The sequence below is a fragment of the Pogona vitticeps genome, chromosome 4, assembly GCF_051106095.1.
Source record: "Pogona vitticeps strain Pit_001003342236 chromosome 4, PviZW2.1, whole genome shotgun sequence".
NCBI lineage: Eukaryota > Metazoa > Chordata > Lepidosauria > Squamata > Agamidae > Pogona > Pogona vitticeps.
In genome coordinates, this window is record NC_135786.1 from 140,897,483 (window position 1) to 140,919,220 (window position 21,738).

At 42.0% G+C, this 21,738-nt stretch overlaps 1 protein-coding gene across 17 annotated transcripts in view; it reads right to left on the reverse strand.

Moving 5' to 3' along the window:
• The window catches only part of CTNND2 (catenin delta 2), a 717,568-nt gene that overhangs the window by 60,905 nt on the left and 634,925 nt on the right, over positions 1–21,738 (reverse strand). For all 17 annotated transcript variants that reach the window (XR_013544226.1, XR_012086701.2, XM_072998494.2 and 14 more), the window contains 2 exons: positions 7,767–7,977; positions 2,153–2,237 (listed from right to left, as the gene is read on the reverse strand). Coding sequence is in view for 15 of the 17 variants with exons in the window: in XM_072998494.2 (XP_072854595.2) it covers positions 2,153–2,237; positions 7,767–7,977 (296 nt within the window). In the remaining 2 variants the exon portion in view is untranslated. The remainder of the gene's footprint in view (positions 1–2,152; positions 2,238–7,766; positions 7,978–21,738) is intronic.

The window sequence follows — 21,738 nt, forward strand, 5'->3', positions numbered from 1 at the left end:
GTAACCCACAAAAGTGCAGACTGAAATAAATCTCTTTTGTTTTGGTCTTTGCTGGAAGAGACTAATATAGCTAGCTCTATCCAGTGAAGGTTTCCATTAGCTAAATGGTGGCATAGTCATCACAAATCTGCGTCAAAGAATCAAGGGATTCATCAGCACAGTGCAGGGAGCAGTGCTGCAGTGGAAAACAGGTTTTGGGAAACCTGTTCTGTCTCCCAGTGTCAAGGTTTGAAATTTTATGAGTATAGAGTGTTAATAAAAGTTAAGGTGGTATAGAAAAAAATTGCCCTGAAAATTAAACTGCTTTTAAAACCAAGGCTTGAAAAACAGTTTACTATAGTCATTTCAAAACAATTAACCATGTCTATGGTCGCGTGAAGTCACTAAACAACAACATCCTGACAGCTGAACATATTCATGTTGTAATGAAGTGTTTTTGTTACCATTTGTAAATGTGGAGGTGGCATGTACAGGATTTATAATAAACACTCTTTGTAGTTTCAATATTTTGGCACTACAAGATTAAGTCATAGTAATATTCTGACTTTTCAGGTTTCTGGGGGTCTAGATTTTTTTAAAGTTACCAGCCTTTGTTCTTTTAGGTCTTGCAAATTTTTTAGTCATAACAATGATGTGAGAGTCCAAGAGGTAACCTGCCAGGTTTTCAGTTATATATCATTAGAATTATAATCTGTGTTAAAATAATTGAATTTCTTATTGAAAAATTGCTCTTGGATCTCAAGCTTTTGGAACTCCAAGCCCTGGAAAAAAAGACTGTTTACAGGTAGGTGGGGGAAGGTGTGGACAACTGAAAGAATTATAAATATAGGGAGATTAGACAGACAGACAGACAAACACACATAAAAAAAATTTAGAATTCATCACAACATCTAAACTTTGGGCACCAGACATCAAATAGCAATAATCATGTAGGAGTGTAACAGCTTTATTTCCAAAAGCCAGCAACATAATCAACACGGATTTTCCTCCAAAGATTTAAACTGGTTTGGTTAGGTGAGCACTAAGCTTATAGAATTAGTCAAGCTGATGTCACCTGTAATCACTGTAACAATGAAAAAACTTCTACCATGATACTCAAATGAACTGGCTTTATTTTGTGATTGCCTGGCTTTATTTTGGAGTTACTCCTTTTTTGGATTTAAATACAGCTGTGATGAACACAGGCTTCTGATTTTCCCTGGAGGTTTATACAGTTCTAAAGAACTCTTAGGGAGAGCTTCAGGCATCATTTTACACCAATTCTGCCGGTGAACATGTCTTCTCTCCCAGTTCTGCAAGAAGAAACTTTGCAAGACAATTTGACAGCAGGAATTCATCTCCACATACAGACGTTTATCACTAAGTATCACTAAGATACTTTTATATTTATTTATTTATCTGTCAGTGTGTCACTCAGTCAGCATTGTGAAGGGACCTTTCTGATAATTTAGACACCTTGCAACTTATTTTGGTGATGGCTGATGGAATACTTTGAAGTATTCATGTTTTAAAGAGGACCATGCAACAATGACATGTACAAGTGGCCTAATCAGAATGGCTTGGATGATGATTCTGACTGGATTGTGGAGAAAATCTGATGGGCTGCTAAGCTTCAGGAGATAATTTCAGACCTAAATTGAAAATCTAAGCTAGGGTGATATTTAGGACAAATTTAAAATTTAAAGCATATGAAATACTTATTGGAACAACTCACACCTCTGGCCAACTCACTGGTGGTAGTGTTGGATAACTATTTATTAAAGGGGCCTATGCACTGTGTTTCTCTCTCTCTCTCTCTCTTTTAAAAAAGGTATTGTTTTGTGTTTCTACAACATCCATTTAACTATCATGAATTATAAAAAGTACTTTAAAATGTACTTCTTTTGATGTATCCTCAAACAAAATTTGCTCCCTCCCAAAATATCCATTTCATGTCTTACTTCTTATCTCGCAAGAAAATCCGAAATCCGTCCCCCCACTTAAGTACATGTTTGTGTGCACATGCATATCCGTGTAATGTATAAGGCTTAATCTTACGTACAGGCATATATTTCAAATACTAGGTTCACACTTTTTTTATTCCAAAACTCCTTCCTCCACCCCCAGAGATGTTAATTTTAAGAATGAAAAAAAGTTATTAAATATATCTTACCTTCTTGTAGAGACTTCTCAGGTCTCTGTACTGCCACATGCTATTTAAGACCTGAGATGCTGCCTTCACTACTTTTGGTGAGTGCCTATTTGGAAGAAAAGGTTGAGAAAAAGCAGCATTTTAATTGAAAACCTCAAGAAAACAGTCTAATATTCATAAAATCAATCAGTACTTTGTTTTAGTTTTTTGCTTACTTATCAAGTGAGAGCTGATGTTTCTTTGGCCAATATGCTTTACCACCATCTCTTTTAAAGTGATGGGCTGAAAATTTCTCCCATGAGAAATTTTGACCATTCTCTTGCAATCAGATAGAAAACATATACCCTTAGAAAAGGATGTCAAAGGACAAGAAATTTTGGAGAAATTTTCACAGGTAAGGCTCAAGATTCTTCCCCTTCTCTTACTTATTGAGTGGCTGGAATGTTTGTGTGCATGTTTTGTGTTTCATTGTACAGAGTGTGGGCGGCATATAAAATGAATGAATGAATGAATGAATGAATGAATGAATAGCAATATATTTTCTGACTGGTCACAGAACTGTACATAAGTCATGTGTAAAATGAACGTCTTTATCTGCTGTAAGTCAGATCACTTTTTCCTATGTTGTGTGCTGCTTCATGTCATGTTATGCTGCCAGAGGAATATCTATTCTGTATGTATATATGTAAATAGACTTACTTGGTTTTACTCTCTCAGTGTCATAGTGTCATAAGTATCTCTGCTAACCAGTATCTCCTTACTCTGCTGATGTTATGAGAATACACGTTATAATCAAAACTCTCAACATGTTTCTCAACCTTTTTCAAGTTGGGACCCTCTTTTATACAGCAATAGTGAAGTAACCTGCAACTTCCTGCTACATTTGCATAACAGGCATTTTAAATGCGGCAAAGGAAACACATTAAAAATAGATTTTTCAATATATAATGAATGATCCATAGGGTCCCTTCCTGCTCTGCAGTTCTAAGAATATTATTGCTATTATTATTGCAATAGTTTTGCTTGCATCTGGGCAATGGCTTCAAAATTTGTGGCTGAGTGCTTGTTAAATCCACTCCCACCACCCCCGACTGCCCCTTAATGGGATCATAGAGGTGGAGGTAAAGAGGGTAGGTTAAAACTGGGTTTTACTAGGGGAGGATGAGTTTTCCCTCAGGAAGGGAACCATCACTCTTTTCATTCTCCCTTCATGTGGTGGCTTGTCACTTCCACCTCTTCCTCTGCTGTCCTCCCTAAGATGGCGGCAGTGGCATGCAGCTGAGGAAGAGATGTGAAATCACTTTGGCAGCCTTTTTTTCTTCCTCCTCTATTTATCCCACTCCCACTCTGTCCTGCTGCTGCCTTCTCTCAACCCCCAATGAAGTTGGGTCCTGCCTCCCACTCCTCCCTGTGCTCAGAACCAACAAATTCTTTTCTAATTGGAATGGAGATAAACCACCTGCATCTCCATGAGAATTGTGGGCGGAATGGACAGTTACACCTCTTTGAATTGATTGGTTTATGATCATGAAGAAGGCAGTCCGAGGAATGCAGAAAATGGACGATGGGTTATGTGAAAAAGGTTCTTCATCACCATCACCATGGCTTAGAAGAGAACTTGATGGTTTGTGTAGGAGGCTGGTGTCCCCTAGGCTGGTGTCCCAGGAGACAAAATACAATATATTAGACCGACCCGATAGTGACCACCTACCCATCTGTCTCTCCATCCCCCTGACAACTCCACAGTTGCCCCCACCACCGGCTGATTGGGCAGAGAGAACTATGATTGTAGGGAAACGCTTAAAATGGTCCCCCCTTGTTGAACAAACAATTTGGAAACAGCTAAACAACCCACATCTGCTGAGTGCACATAGGGATATTGTAATCGGACATAGGGATCCAATAGAAGGCACCAACTATATCAATTTTAACTTAAGACCTCTATTAACTAAAAAGCCACAGGAGTCTTCCCTAGCCCCACATAGACGGGGATGGTACGACCAAGAATGTAGACTAACCAAAAAGCATCTAGCCCATTTAACAAGGAAGACGAGGAACATGCACTCAAAATCGAATCTGGAGGCGCTGGCTCGTTACCGCTCAAAATATAAGGAACTTTTAAAACCAAAGAAATGGGCATTCATGTCAGCCCAGTGGGAGGAACTAGGGCAGGCTGTGCTGGAAAAGAAAGAGCGAAAATTCTGGAGTATGGTCTCAGCTATGGATATAGGTCCCAATCCAGCACCAAATGCCTGCATCACAGCAAATGCCTGGTGCCACTACTTTCAAACTATTTTCAATAGTGATGCAAACACTGGGCCACAAAAAGTGAGAACCCTCCAGACTCTACTAAACTCTACACCCGAATGGCCCCCAGTTTCAGAACGGGAAGTGTACAAACTTATCGATGCCCTAGCAACAGATAAAGCACCCGGCGAGGACATGATCCCACCAGAGGTGTATAAGAATAACCCGGAATGGTGGGCCCCAGTCCTAGCACAGCTCTTCTCCCACATTAATGCTACAGGAATTTTTCCTGATGGGTGGAGGCAGAGCATAATCTTCCCAATCTACAAAAAAGGAGACAAATCTATCCCCCAGAATTACCGCCCAATCAGCTTACTGGATATTAGCTCCAAGCTTTATACCCGCCTTCTTTCCCAGAAGCTGACTAAATGGATGGAGGAAAATAACATCCTTCATCAGGAACAAGCAGGTTTTAGGAAGGGGCATAGCACAGTAGATCAAATCTACGTGCTACATCATCTCGTGTGCAAATACACCTCCAGGCCATTCAAATGGCTGTTCACGGCTTTTATTAACTTCTCCTCTGCATTCGACACAATCACCAGAAACCGCCTGTGGGATAAGCTCACAGAGACCAACATTGATAAGAGACTCCTAGCTCTAATACAAGAACTATACTCCAACACAACATTGAGGGTAAAGATTAGCACAGATGGAAGGCTGACAGAGGAAATTCACACTAACAAAGGGGTAAAACAAGGATGCTTACTCGCACCCCTACTTTTTAACTTTATATTAATAATATTGTAACAGCCTTAAACCATCCAGACCATTTCCCCCCCTCAATTGGGAACTATAAGATTGCATGTCTCATATATGCTGATGACATTGTTCTATTATCAATGAACAAAAAGGGATTGAAACGAAGCTTAAATAAGCTCCAAGAGTTTAGCCACCTAGAGCAACTAAAAATAAATTACACAAAATCTAAAGTGATGATTTTTGGAAAGCATCCCCCCAAATTCAACTGGACTATAGGCGAAAACAAAATAGAACAAGTCCAGACCTTCAAATACCTGGGAGTGCATTTCGATGAGAAAAACTGCTGGAAATCCCAGATACAGAGCATGAAAATATCGGTTCAGAAATCTAGCCATGCTCTGGTCAAATTCTTTCATTCTAAAGGTGGCAAACTAGTAACCCCAGCTTTAAAAGTATTTTCAGGGAGGGTCATCTCACAAATGCTTTATGGAATTGAGATCTGGGGTATGAATCAGAACAACCTACATCATCTTGAAGTAGGACAGAATAAATTTCTCAGACACATCCTCGTGGCACCCCAGGGGACCCCAGCAGCTTACCTCAGAACAGAGACAGGTATGGTATCCATCAAGGCCAGGGCAACTTTAGCCATACTCTCTTATTATAAGAGGGTGATGGATATGCCTGACCACCGCCTACCCAAACGCTGTATGATAGAGCAATGGAAGAGTGGCGGCTGGGCAACTTCAGCTCAAAACCTACTAAAATCTAAATCCCTCTCTACAGACATTTTCATTTTTTCTGAGGTTAAAAGAATGTTGAGAGATTGGCTCTATAAAATGGATAACGACCAGGACTTGGCCTTAATCCACTCTTCAGGTTTCTCCCACTGGTACCGCCTGTTGAAAACAAACCACTCAAGGGCGCAATACCGAGATGCACTTACTTTTGCCCCCTTGAGAACCGCTTTCACAGCACTCCGCTTTCAAACCATGCCAACCGCTGTCTTAGATGGCAGGTACATGAATGTCCCTAAACATCTAAGGGTGTGCATCTGCGGAGCAGGTGAGATAGAGGATGTTCTCCATTATTTACTCTATTGTCAACTATATCAGAACCCTCGAGAAAAGCTCCTGGGTAACATTCTGGCTGCTCTACAAGAGGAAACCCCTCAGATAAAGGTGGTCAGGTTGCTCTTGGATTGTGACCCTTATGTTACGTATAGAACAGCGCTATTCGCAAAAGTGGCCAGAAACATTCGGGCTAATTTTCTGAAAGCCATTGCGATCAATTGTGTGGGAGATTCTCAGATATGAGGGGTCTCTTATTATTTTATATGTCTGTGGTTTTATCATGATTTTAATTGATCATATCTGTATTTTAAACAATTGTGACGGCTTTTAGCTAATACAATAAACTTGAACTTGACTAGTGTATGTAGCTTGAAAGACATAGAATGTAGGTAAGAGAAAGAAGGAGGTGGGGCTAGCCCAACTTAGCTCAGATTTAGTGTTTGTTATTTTTTAATGGGAATTAGTTGTTGTATTTAATTATGGTAACCTTTTTGAAAATGTTTTTTATGCTATGCTTGAGCAAAACAAACTGTTTCTATGAAACTATATTTCCTTAATAAAAATTAATTATAAAAATATTCACCAAGGATTGTCTCTTGGACCAGCAGGGTTTGGCTAAATCCAGAGGAGGGGTAACGGCCATTGACTAGGTACCAGAGAAGTCCTAATTAACTGAGCTGTTGTGAATTCTTAGGAATCACAAAGCTAATGTTGCTGTGCTTGCAAAGTACTGAGTAAAAGTAAAGTGTTCTTTTAAGGTCAAGCTTATTCTAGGCACAAAGGCTATGCACAGCTGGACATTGAGGACTTGCCCCAGCGTAAAGGTGGTAGATTTGTGGCTGAGGAACTCCCTGACCGAAGGACCCATGCTCCTTAGGGGGATTCGGTCCTGACAAAAGCATCCTCCTGAAGCATTTCCAATTAATGAAAACACATTTTTGATGCTACAAATTCCAACTGTTATCACTCATCGTTATATTTTTAGTGTGGACAGGGTAAAGGAGGATCTTATAAAAAAACTATAGCTCTGTTCAGCCACACATTAAAATATGTTGAGCTTACACACCTTGAAAGGAACACAGCAGCCTCCCCTGCCTTCCATCATCTCTTTCGTAACAGAAACAGATCTGTCTGAAGAAAGATGATGATGTAGGCTCTTTGCCGAGACATTTCTTCCATAGTACCTATAGTACCATAGTACCTCCCATAGTTCTTCCTATACTGTAATCCATGATACTTCCATATAAGTCCTTAACAGCTTCCTTGAAATCTGCAGTTCAAAATGTCTCTTATCTTTCGGAGTGTTCTGTTTTCTCAGTAACTTGTCTCCACCATGAGACAGACCAGCCCCCTGCCCCAGTTCATATTGGAAGCTGTCACCAAGTACAGATACTTTGATGCAAAATTACCCACTTACTATCCCCCACCCATTCTCCATCATCTGTCAAGTTTACTAGTGCATGATTAAACTACAGTATTCCAGGAAATCATTAAAGCAGACAAGTGCTAATTAAATTATAGCTAATAGGCATGAGATCATTTGCAGAACATACTTGTCTCCTTTACTCTTGGAAATGCCAACAAGCTTTTCAATTCCTCCTGCGTCCCGTAAGGCCTTGGCATTTTCCATGTTTTTTGTGATGACTTCATGTAAGGTGCAACAAATGGCAGTAACAGTGTCATCCGACATGGCCTTACTTGCTGAACTGTTACTGTTGTTACCTCCTGGAAGCCGATGAACTAGGTCCCGCATGGCATACTTGCCTGTTGGAAAATAAAAAATGGTGAGTGGAATCATCAACAGAAGCTGTAAACACTAAAGGAGGGAGACAAATGGAAGATAACTAAGAAGGAGGTTAAGCATCATGAAGTGGGGAATTATTAAAGCATTAAAAAAAGATAAACAATGGGATGAAGCCAGCTGATCTCCCTCTGTGTACAACTTGGTGATACAGCAGAGGCTTTTACCAACACAACTAGGAAGGAAATGATTTGTTACAATTTCCTTTCCTGCTGCAGAACCCAACAATTGTCAAGGATCTCCAGCAGAGCAGATCCAGGCAGACCACTGGATGCACCCCAAATCACCTCCCTCTTTGTTTTGCTGAGAAACATCTCCACTGGAAAAAAACAGCCTTCTGTTAGAGAAAAGACATCAATCTTTAAAATTCACAAATAAGCAAAAAATTGGCATGGTAAGGCCAGAGGTGTGTAGAATACATATCTGCATGACTGATAATACCAACACAGTCATATTCCATATAGCAATCATAAAGCAAGTACAATATTCAAAATAGCAATGAAAGAAATGCTGCAAAACACAGAGTTGTTATTTTGTTCAAAATGTTCGTAGGCCACAGTTCTCCACTATAAGGCAGTAAAAGACCTAATTTGAATCAGAAGACAACTGTGAAGTTCCTGCAACAGACAGACTGGAAATAAACTCTATACTTACATGATTCTTAATCTGTTGAATCTCACTTTCATGAACATATCTATTCATGTAATGAATACACTATCTTTTAATTACCACCTTTCATTGTAAAGTCAGTCCAGGTGAGTTTACAAATAAAAAAGTCAACTAAAAAAGTTGCAAAAGACTAAAAATGATAAAAGGATAAGCAAGTGATATTATCCAAGACTACCAATAGTCTTTTCGGGAGCTAATAGCATGGTCTGGACTTTGCCTGATCACGTCATACCAATAATAGCCCCCAGAAGCACTCAGAGGTCCATGCCAGGCAACCGACTGTGAGCCAGAGGTGCAACACAATCGGGGGGAGGCCCATGTCTTCCCATGGTGGTAGCTAGAAGTAATGGGGTTAATAGTAGATATTGACAGCCTTCGATTCAGGCAACTAGTGGTCTGGGCAGCAATCTGCAGGGTATCGAGCTCAGTGACAAGGCTCTAGATAGGCGGTTGGTCTTGAGGCCCAAGAGATAGGTTGTGTCTCTGCTATCAGTTGAGTAAGTGAAGGCTGCTGAATAATGGTATGTTGAGGAGATGCTGATGGTGAGGCAGAGGGGGTTGGAGAGTGATGTTGACTTTGGGCTGATGAAATGTCATCAGCCCAAGCAGATGACTGGCTGAAGGCTGGAGAAGGTGAGTGATCCCAGAGTTCATGGATTGTCTGATGGTAGAGAGATGGGCTCCAAAACAGCTGGCAGTGGATTAGGTTGTGGTTGCTGTTGCTCCTGATTCCTAGCATGCTTTTTAGGGAAAGAATCAGCATCAGAGGTGGAATTATCTTCTTAGAGGATTTGGACTTCGAGGCAGAGGCCTTCAGTGCCAAGGTCTGCGGTTTTGAAGGTTTTGAAACCGAAGACTTGGAAGCCAAGAGCTGGGTGGCAGCAGAAGGGGCAGGAGCTGAGGTGGCTCCCTAGTAGAGGGAGCCCAAAGAGACAATTCCCAAAGGTGGACCTTGAGGCAGTCTTGTCTGTGGTGAAGGGCAGTCTTAGTGAAACTGTGGCAGGATTGGGGCTTGTGCTGCTCCCCGTGGCAGAAAAAACAGAGGGAATGGCTGTCCAACAGAGGAAGTTTATTGCTGCAGTGGTGGCACTTTTTGAAGAGGCCCTTTGAGGCCATAAAGGAGAAAAGAGGTTGAAGCTAGAAAGGTAAAAGTCTATAAAGTTTGTCTTCTTCATCCTTTGCAGGGGAAAGAGACAGACAGTGAAGCAGTTGATAGAGACAGGTAAGCAAGTAGAAAAGAAGGTGGCAAACTCCAGAATACTCCTTAGATGTGTCCAAAATTGCAGCAGAAAAGGAAGTGAGGGAGGACCGTTAGAGATGCGAAGAGGCAATGTGGGAGGGCGGGGTCTCTAACGATTTCCCTTTTTCCAAGCTCTAGAATGTTCCGAGGATTCATGCATGTGTGGAATGATACTCATTAGTGTGCATTCACAGAAACCATGAAAAAGAATACTCTCTCTTTCTCTCTAAGTCTCTAAAAGCTATGGCCTGATCCTGTTCTGATAATATGGAACAGAATTAGGAAGCCAAGTTGGCAGAGCACATTCCATCCTGCCATGGTCCATCTTGCCATCTGTAATACAGATATGGGTGGGGAGACAGAGGTATACTCTTAATCTTATTAATTTTGCCAAGTGGAAGCCTCCTTCTGCAGATCTCCTTTACTGAAGTAGGGTAAACAAAAAGAAGAAACACAAATAATGTAGCATGAGAATAAATAATCTGAAATATTAAAAATAATTTTTTTTATCCTGGTTTGGCCATTACTCCAAAACTGCTGTAAAACTACAAAAGTACTCAAATCCTGCCTGACTAATCTTATCTTGTTTTTTGATTGGATAGTCTTCCTGGTAGACAGTGGGAATACCATAGATGTAATGTATCTTGACTTCAGCAAAGCCTTTGACAAAGCGCCCCATGATATTCTGATTAGCAAGGTAACTACATGTGAACTGGACAGTACAACTGTCAGCTGGATACACCCAGGTTACAGAATCATACTCAGAGACTGCTGATCAATAGCTCCTTCTCAAACTGGGAGGAGGTAACAAGTGGAGTACCACAAGGCTTAATCCCGTGCCCAGTGCTCTTCAATATTTTATTAATGACTTGGATGAGGGAATGCAGGGAATATTTATCAAATTTGAGAATGACATAAAATTGGGCGGAGCAGCTAATACCTTGGATGACAGAAAAAAAATCAAAAAGATCTTGATAGGCTGAAAACAACAAAATGAAAGTTAACAGGGATAAGAACAAAGATTTCCCCGCACCTAGGGGGGAAAACCAAATGCACAGTTATAAACTGGGGAATAGTTGGCTCAGTAATACTATGAACAAGAAGAATCTTGGAATTGTTGTAGATCACAAGCTGAATATGAGCCAACAGATGCCATGGATCCGTTTCAGTAGGGCTTCAGGCCGCACCATGGTACAGAGACAGCATTGGTCGCCCTATATGATAACCTGTTGAGGGAGGCCGACAGGGGTAAAATATCTCTGTTGGTCCTCCTCAACATCTCGGCGGCCTTTGATACTGTCGACCACGGTATCCTCCTGGGAAGGCTCTCCAAGTTGGGAATCGGTGGCTTGGCTCTGGCCTGGTTCCGTTCCTTCTTGGAGGACAGCCCCCAGAGAGTGCAGCTTGGGGAGAGTGTTTCGGCCCCGTGGAGTCTCAAATGTGGGGTTCCACAGGAGTCGACTATCTCCCCAATGCTGTTTAACATCTGTATGAGGCCGCTGGGTGGGGTCATCAGGGGGTATGGAGCATTGTGTCATCAATATGCTGATGACACCCAGCTCTACATCTCCTTTTCACCAACTGCAGGTGATGCCGTGCTGTCCCTCCAGTGCTGCCTGGGGGCTGTACTGCAATGGATGTAGGAAAATGGGCTGAGGCTGAATCCGGACAAGATTCTGAGGGTGGGTGGCCCTGTGGATGGTGGCTTGGGCGACTCCCTCATGTTTGGGGGGTTGGCCCTGGCCGCGAAGAGTGGGGTTCGCAGCCTGGGGGTACACCTGGACCCGACGCTCACCATGGAAACGCAGGTGGCGTCGGTAGTCTGCACCGCCTTTTTCCACCTTTGGCGGATTGCCCGGCTGCGACCCTACCTTGACACGGGGGCGCTCACTACCTTAGTACATGCGCTCATAATCTCAAGATTAGACCATTGTAACGCGCTCTACGTGGGGCTCCCTTTGAAGCTGACGCGGAAACTTCAGGTGGTGCAGAATGCAGCGGCCAGACTCCTTACTGGAGTGAGAAAAACCAACATATGTCTCCTACCCTGGCCATGCTGCACTGGCTGCCCATCCATTTCTGCATTGACTTCAAAGTGTTAATGCTTACCTATACGGCCCTAAACAGTTTAGGACCTCGATACTTGGCGGAACGCCTGCTCCCACCAAGATCTACCCAGATCACCCGCACGAGTCGGGAGGTGAGGCTGAGGAGCCTGACGCCGAGGGAGGCTCAGAAGGAAAGGACACGAAATCGGGCCTTCTCGGCAGTGGCTCCTCGCCTCTGGAATAACCTTCCTCTAGCGATTCGTGCGGCCCCCACGCTGGGCACTTTTAAGAGTCAACTAAAAACATGGATGTACATTCAGGCCTTCCCTCCTGTCAATACTTAATTCTTTCTTTATTCTTTGTTCACTTATTATTTGTTTTATTATTGTATGTGTTATGGATTGTTTGTAAAATCCTTGTGTTTTTACTGTATATACGTTTATTGGAAGCCGCCCAGAGTGGTCGACCAGACCAGATGGGCGAGATATAATAATAATAATCATCATCATCATCATCATCATCATCATCATCATCATCATCATCATCATCATCATCATCATCATCATCATCATCATCATCCTATTTAGGCTGCATTAACAGAAGTATCTTCTCCAAATCCTGTGAGGTACTAGTTCTCATCTATTTGGCACTGGTTGGGCTTCATCTTTTAGTACTGTGTCCAGTTCCAGGCACACCACTTTAAGAAAAAGGTAAAGGTAAAGGTTCCCCTTGACATTTAGTCCAGTCATGTCCGACTCTGCTCATCCCCGTTTCCAATCCATAGAGCCAGCGTTTGTCTGTGGTCATGTGGCCAGCGCAACTAGACACGGAACACCACTACCTTCCCACCGAGGTGGTACCTATTTATCAACTCGCATTTTTACATGATTTCAAACTGCTAGGTTGGCAGGAGCTGGAACAAGCGACAGGAGCTCACTCCGTCGCGTGGATTCGATCTTATGACTGCTGGTCTTCTGACCCTGCAGCACAGAAGCTTCTGCGGTTTAACCCACAGGGCCACCACGTCCCTCCACTTTAAGAAAGTTGCAAACAAATTGGAGCAAGTTCAGAGGAGGGCAGCAAGGAAGATTGGGGGACTGGAAGCCAAGCCTTATGAGGAAAGACTGAGAGAACTGTGTCTGTTTAGCTTTGAGAAAATAAGAATGAGGAGAGATATAATACCACTTTTCAAATACTTGAAAGGCAGGCAGACACAGAAGGGGCAGGATCTGTTCTTGATTACCCCAAAGTGCAGGACACATAATAATGGGCTCAAGTTACAGGAAGCCAGATTTAAGCTGGTTATCAAGAAAAACTTCTTAAAGGTTAGAGCACAAGGACAATGGAACCAATTACCTTAGGAGATGATGAGTCTCCCAATGCTGGAGGCATTCAAGAGAAAATTGGACAACCATCTGTCAGATCGGCTTTGATTTGGATTCCTGCACTGAACAGGGGATTAGACTTGAGGACCTCATGGGTCCCTTCCAACTCAATTAGTTTATGAAATATGAATATTCAGTTTTATGTACTTCAAATCCAAAAGAAAAAAAAATAAACAGTGATAATCAAAGACTTTCCTTCATTTTGTTATCTGGAACACAGTTCTGTGAGGAAAAATGACAGACACGGACATAGAGGGACTAAGCTCAAAAATAGTCACTGTACAGAGGGACATCTGACATCCCTTGCTGGGGCCAGAGAGAGAGGATATTGTGCTGTAATTCTGCATCATGGAGTCAACAACATTAGTGTTTTCCAGGAACCACTGTGTTGCAGTTGTCAAAGTGCTGGACTGGCCTTTAGGAAACCCAAATCTCCACTGAGCTGTGAAACTCATGAGGTAAACCTTAGACCAGTTACTCTCTATGTATGACTCACCTCACCGAACTGTTGTGAAGATAAAGTGGGTAAGAGAACTGAGAGATATGTCAACATAAATTTACTGGAGGAAAAGCTAATAATTACTGTAACTAACAAGCATACAATAATTTGTACAGCAGCCCCGAAATTAACATGCCTGCTTCTTGGGATGAAAGCGATGACAAACCTAAACAGCATCTTTAAAAGCAGAGACATCACCTTGCCGACAAAAGTCCGCATAGTCAAAGCTATGGTTTTTCCAGTAGCGATGTATAGAAGTGAGAACTGGACCATCAAGAAGGCTGACTGCTGAAGAATTGATGCTTTTGAATTGTGGTGCTGGAGGAGATTCTTGAGAGTCCCCTGGACTGAAAAGAGAACAAACCAATCCATTTTGAAGGAAATCAACCCTGAGTGCTCACTGGAAGGACAGATCCTGAAGCTGAGACTCCAATACTTTGGCCATCTCATGAGAAGCGAAGACTCCCTGGAAAGGTGGGAAAACTCCCTGATGTTAGGAAAGTGCGAAGGCAAGAGAAGAAGGGGACGACAGAGGTTGAGATGGTTGGACGGTGTCACCAAAGCTACCAAGGTGAATTTGACCCAACTCTGGGAGGCAGTGGAAGACAGGAGGGCCTGGTGTGGTCTGGTCCATGGGGTCACGAAGAGTCGGACACGACTTAACAACTAAACAACAAAAATTTGTACAGTTCCGTATGGTGGGAGCCCAACATTCCTTCCATGCTTCCTTCCTAAATAAGTTTCTCTTTGTTGTCAGAACTGACTGCCCACATCATTTTGAGTGGGTACTGCGCCCTGCGTGTATCAACCATTGTTAATTTTCAAGCAAACATTTGTACTAACCCCCTTTGATGTGCATACAAATGTATACAGTATTTTCAGTAACTTAATGATTTGGTGAATCAACACATTTTAAAAAGATTTAAATAATTTGATTACATTTAAGTCTGCGTAACATACAGGAAAGCATCTTTATTTTCCAAAGTTTACTGGGAATGCAGGACTGGAAGAAATCAGAAATGTAGCTTCAGGATAGAAGTCACCTGAAATATATAGTTGTAGATCAGATTGTCTGAAACTACTGTCAGGATATGGGTAGTGACACCGCTTCCTCTGCACCACTGCTCTGGTAGCTGTAGGATTGGGGCGAGCTTGGTCCCAGGAAGAGCCAGCACTGGCAGGATGCTGCCAGGGCTCTCATAAGGTCCACCTGGGAGTCCTGAGGGAAGGCCTGAGGAATTACTCTCCTTCCCAGAAGCTGTCTCAATAACATAGGTCTTTGGCTGTGCTATGGTATTCCTGCTCCTGTGCTCTTAAGCCCCAGTGCTCATGCTCCAGTTTCTGTTCCTGCTCTGAACTCCTGTATTCCTGACCCTGCATTCCTGCTCCCACTCCTGCAGCCTGGTTCTAGTCCAGTTGCTCCGGTTTCTGCTCCTGTGCTCTCCTCCCGGCTAGCTGGTCTGTGTGTGAGTTCATGCTTGGCACGCTGTGCTGCTGGCAGGGTCTCTAGTGCCCTTGCCCCTGCTGTTGAAGACAACTGTGCACAACCTGGGCGCTGACAGCTACAAAATGAAGTTATTTAACACCATGGCTATTTCAATTTATTTCTAGGGGTCAAGGTGAATCTTCTATTGTCTCTTTGTCCTTGTCCCAACTGTTATTAAAATCTTCTGCACCTTCTTGGAAAAGCTAAGCAAAATGTACTTGTAGTTTTGGATTAGGATCATATTTTTCAGCACAGGCCTCTCTCCTGATTGTCACAGCTTATTTCTAGATTAGACATTTTTAAAAGGAAGAGCTGAAGGTGACAGTGACTTACAGTTACCTGTCAGATAAAATGGACAGAAGTTCCATTTTCTTGCCAAAAGGTTGACAATGGTACGTTAGAAAAGAAATTACTTTGCCACTGCTTAGAGATAAATTCTATGTTGTATATACTGCTCCAAGCACACAGATCTGACTTGTGAAACATACTTAGCTCCATCTGAGAAGTTAGTTAGCTCTTTTAATGAGTGCGTATCTATTTGTCTGTCTGTCTGTCTGTCTGTCTGTCTGTCTGTCTGTCTGTCTGTCTGTCTGTCTGTCTGTCTGTCTGTCTGTCTGTCTGTCTGTCTGTCTGTCACGTGCAAAAGGCCAATATGAAATTAGTGGCCAAAATTTTATTATGAAATGCTGCATGCCTAACAGGGTGGTTTTAGCAATTTGCCAGTCACCAGTCACATGCCTGTGTATTAGCTGTATGCCTGTTACCAACCTGTGCCTTCATAGGGCAAACTAGCCATGGCTAGAGGACTTGGGCACATGTGAAATCCAGCCAGCAAACAGATTCCCATTTCACAGTACAATAGAATTCTGCCCAGTTTCTACTATGAGGCACACAAAATAAAAAGAGATTAAGAGGGGGGGGGAAAAAACCAAATGAACACAACTTAAAAAGTTCTTATAATTACCACTGTAAGAGAGAAACAGAAGATGAGAATTGCTGCTGGTTCCTGAACAGAACTGTTGGCAAGCCCCTGCTTCCTTCCACATTGTCTTTTCCCACCTGATAAGAACCTGGGTGATGTCAGGGGACAGCTGATACAGTAGCTGGATAGAGAAAAGTGATGAATCCTTATGGGAGTTGTGTATGTGTTTTCCTAAGAGTGGCTGGTATGTGGGAGCACAGTTGGAGACTTGAGCATTGCACAAAAGAAGAATGGGTGGGCATGTGACAACAGGGGAAAAAAAACAATATTATACAGGACTCGAGTAAACAAAAACCTGGGTATATGTAAAAGAAGAAGGAAGGAAAGAAAGAGAAAGGAAAACAAAGAAAACCAATCATATGCACGAGCAACCATTTCTACTTGGTTTTGCGTAACATCTACTATTGTCCTCACAGGCAAGTTGACTACAGTGTCAGTGATGTACATTCTAGCAGTGTTCTGAGCAAGGATGGGAAATGTATGGCCGTCCAGATAATACTGGATTGAAACTCTCATAATTCCTCACCATTATCTTATGGTGGCTGTGGTCTATGGGAGCTGCCATTCAGACAGGTTTGGTGTTCTGCACACTCCCCATTTCTCTCTACAGCCTGGCGTTCTATTGTTTGACTCTACCTTGTGCCTACAGAATGCTTCCTTATTGTCTGTAATTTAGTTTGGAACAACAATATCATTTCAGAGCCTGAGCTTTTAAAAAGGCTTTCACTTCTAATTATTGGTAATCATAAAGTAGGAATGCCAGCCCCAAACCTCTTTAATCTGTGGCCATTTTATTCCATCTGAAATGTCAGTGTAGCAAACAATTCTTTTAATGTACAGCAATTTACAGCTAGTGTCTTCTCCCATTCTGCTTTGGCTGTTAAGGGCTGACAGAAAGCACATACTTGATAAAGGCTATTATTATCTCTCCTGATATTTAATTTTTATTTCTACATAACAAATGGAAACTATAGACAAGGATCATGGACCCTTTGCAAGTTTTTGCAAATGTGTACTGAAAAGATAGGTTACACACCAACAAAGTTAATACCATGACAGTCAATAAGTGGGAAGAAAAGGTATTGCAAAATGATTATGTTCAGTATCATAATCAGTGATCTGGGGGCACTTAATACCTAGTGCGTATGGAAGGTTTTGTCAGAACCAGGGCACAGGAAATGCTGATGTGCATTCAAAATAGAATGATATTCTTTTTCCTGCAGCACAATTTTACTATGCCGGGGAGACATCACAAAGGAGGTATGGTGAGGCTTAAACTATGTTGGTGGGTATGGCTGACACAATGCCAGGGGCTACAGAAGATAAGTCAGTAAGAGTTCAAAGAGAGCGGAGGGGGCAGATATACTTTGGCAGAAAAAGAGAAGGGGAGAGTCAGTATGGAGTGAAACTGATCTTTGCTGCGGCACTGCAAGTACATAGATGGTTGTCCTATTCCAGATGACACATGTGGAGAATCTTCAATGAATTCTTCCTCCTTGTTGATCTAGGCTGTTTTGTCCCCACAAAATGCCTCAACTCCAGCAAAGACAATGATAAGGCAAGCCCAGAAGCAATGACCATTAAGAAATAGGCAACAACTCATCCCTGTTAAAAATTCTTAAAATGTCTTCCTCTGCTATTTCAGCCTCTTTTCTGTGACAGGGAGCTTGCATCCTGCAGCCTGATTTCTGTGCCTCAACTCAAGTGGGAGACTTTTTGCTGCTGCCACCCAGCTGGAGCCTTATATCCTAGTGAGGGACCCCGAGGTGAGGGACCCTGGCTCTAAAAAGTCAGGTAACCACACTTTGCACGGCCTTGTAGCTTTCTTTGCTTTCAGAGTGATGAGGAAGAAAGCCCACCCACCTCTTCTCTCTGCCAGAGCTTCTAACTCTCTTTCCTGCATGCTCAGAGCCAGCGAGAGCTTTACTTCACACACTTGATCGGCTCCTCCATGGGAAATATATTAACCTAAGATAGGAGGCTGGACAGTTCCCACCTTTCTAAGAGCAAGGATGTTGACGGAGGGGGTTGGCAGCAAAGTTTCCAGAAAAAGGAAAGAGGTGACAACACACACAGATGCACACACCCCACTTCTTTCTTTCCTTCAGGAACTTAACTGAAGAAGTCACCGATTTGCTACCTCATCAAAGGGATGATAGCCAGTTACTGGAGCACCACCTTGGGCTTGTGGCATCCAGGATGAATATGAAAGGCACCTAAGGCAGGCGAAACCAAGTTGCAAGAGCAGCAGTTTGGGGTCATGGCACCCATCTCTTCTTTTCCACAGGAAAATTAATGGCAAAGGTCACTTGCACCCAACCAAAAACCAACAAGAGCAACAGCTGTTGACAAGAGCAGATGTTCAGACTCTTGGCCACATGTCAGCCATTCTGCAAATCAGAAGATGTTTCTGGAATGCCAATTGTACTGCAGAGTAGACTTTCCAAATATAACATGGACCACTGGATGCTTGCAGAATTACTACTGGGCAGCATATTCCACTGATGAATTTGTCTGTGATCAAAAATAAATTCATTCCCTGAAGTGGGCAGAAGACACAATTGGGCAGAGACACTTTAAACTATGCTTGTGTCTGCAGAAATGCCTCAAGTGGCCTATCATGTCATGGCCTTGTCAGCTGCAGATCTCAGTTACTCCACAGCTACTTCTGGCTGCTCTTGGATGTGTTGGAATGAGTTGAGTGTACACTGGTGCCACATACAGCAGTCTCTGTGGACCAGTATTTTGCATGCTACTACAAATGCTTCAAAAACTCCTCTTGCAGTGGTACAAAGGCAGCCAACTGGCTCAAAATTATGGACATGGCAGGGGTGTGAAGACGGCACCCCAGCTGCTGCAGCTGGTTGTCAGCTTCCATGAAATATAAACAGAGTGATCATATGCCAGAAGGGGGTATAAAAGAGTGTTTTATGTCTGGAATATTTCTACAGTGACTCAAAAGAGCTGAAATGTCTCTAAACATTTGAGTGGCTCACCTGGGATGTACATGAGAGCACTAACAACAACAATAACAAAAAAGCACCAGATGTGTTTGCCAATACACAGGCTAATAAACAGCAGGGAGCAATGAGTTAATTTTATATACCGTATAGGTGCTGATACAAGGAATGTCATGCAATACAGAATTAGAATTAGTCCTATAGAAATTATCCTTATAACATATAAGGAATCAATATATGTCTGAAATCAACAGAACCAGTATTCCTATAAGTCATGTAATAAACCACCAGCCAAGACAATATAGAGGCAGAATACAGATGGCTGGGCCTACACTAATATTTTTGTGGTGCTATTGGCACAAAACCATGGTTTCAGATGCTCAGGGTTTGGAATGTAGGGTTTCAAAAACCAGTTTGCTCATGCTGAACATTAGAAATGGCAATTCATTTCGCTGCAAGATGAAATGGTTTAATTTAGTCAATTGGCATTGACTGATTAATTAATTAATTAATTAATTAAGCCACCCATCTAGTGGTGTGTCATTGTTCTGGGTGGTTTTCCAACATTACACAATTTATAAGGATAAGAACCCATCCCCTGCCTAATACACAGTAATATAAAAGCAAATCCTGCCCCCCCAAAAAAACCCAAGACAGTGATGGCAAATCTCAAAACAAAATCAACATATAACCTAAAGGACAACAGTTATAAAGGGAGGGTATCCTTAAATGCTTCTCTAAAAAAGCAATGTTCAGCTCTGTCCCAGTCATGCATCTTTCTTCTCTCAACAACATAGTCTCCATTAGGTGGTTTTCACAGACAAAGCTGGTAAGGAAACAGTTGTCAAGTTTGCTAATTAGGTTAACAAAACATTTTAAAATGGTGATATATTTTTGCTTTGGAACCAAGAGTCAAGTAGTGTAGGGGTTCACACTTTGATATCAATACAGTTTTATTTCTACAGTATGATAAATCTTCACTTATAGTCCACTTTTGTCACTTTTCTTTAAGTCACATCATGAAGTAGCACCACTAGTTCTATACTGACTGGCATTATCTCTGGAATAAACAGACACCCTCAATGTTATGGCAAGAAATACTGTACAAGCTTTCTGCTGTTTTTAAAAAAACACATGCTTTTAGACATATACAAATTCCGGGTTCACAGAAGATGAAAAAAGCCTGTAATAGATCAGTTTAATAAAAACTGATTTAAGATTCACTCCGAACTGATGTAACTGTTAGCTGATAAAAGTAAAGCTCAGTGCAGTAACATCTTTTTAAGACAAATCTCTTCAGATATGTGGGGTGTGTTTGTGTGTGTTAAGACCATGGTAAAATGATCACACATTTCTTAATTAGCTTCAGTGGAAATGTGTGAGGCCATTAGCATGATGAATCTGTCTTTGATGGGAAAACAGCTGTGCATAGAGACCATACTACAGTTTTATGCTGCTTGGCTGCATCACATAAATTAAAATTAAAATCATTCAGGGCTTGATCCAGGCCTACTGTGTGTACAATTCTTATGAGCAAAGCAGCTCCACAATGAAAACCTGCTTTCTCTACTCTCCTGTGAATGAATGCAAAGCATGGCAGTTGTGGGTGGGGGAGAGGGCGTTGCTGCAAGAAACGGATAGGCTGTGTACTCCTACAAAATGCCCACCAAAGCTTCCATTTTGGTAGCATTCAAATTAAATATGGGGTTGATTAATGGAATCAATTAAAGCTGCCAGATTAGTAGAAGATTCTCCTCAAATGTAAGAAGTTTCTATAAAAAACTGACCTGAAGTTGGTTGGTAGTTGTTTTCCTAGTAAAGGTCTGTTAAAAGGAAATCAGGAAAGAAAATAACCCTCTTTTTCAAGATCTTGAAAGGTCTGAGGCGATACAAACTTCCCTGCTCCCAATACTTTCCTTTTTGGATAAAGAAAAGTTTGAACCTTGCCATGGGTAGAACTCAGTAAAGCCCTGCCTTCTCCACCTTGACAATTTGAGAACAGAAACACACATAGATCCATAAGCACTATTCCAGTGTTGAAAGAAATGGGAGGTCCAAGCCCACTTTTCATAACTATTGGGTTGTAGAAAATCACAGACCTGTCAGCCTAACTACTGTTAAAAAAAAGGAGGGGGGGCAGAGGACATGATTAAACCCAGATTAAGCCTGTGAAATAACACAGTTTGTCTGAGAAACAGTCAGCAGGGCACCTGTAAAGCAAAGACTTGCCCCACTGTCCTTTCAGAATTTGGTGAGAGTCACCAACATGCAGTCAAAGATAATGAAGTTAAATTTGGATATTTGGACTGAATATTTTGTATGTGATCCCTTTAAAATAAATGTAGCAGGCATGAGCTGATTGGGCCCCTGATGCACTCTAACATCAAAAAACAAGATATACAGTGGATCTGTATTGGAACTGACGCTTTTAAACAATGATCTATGTAGATTCAGA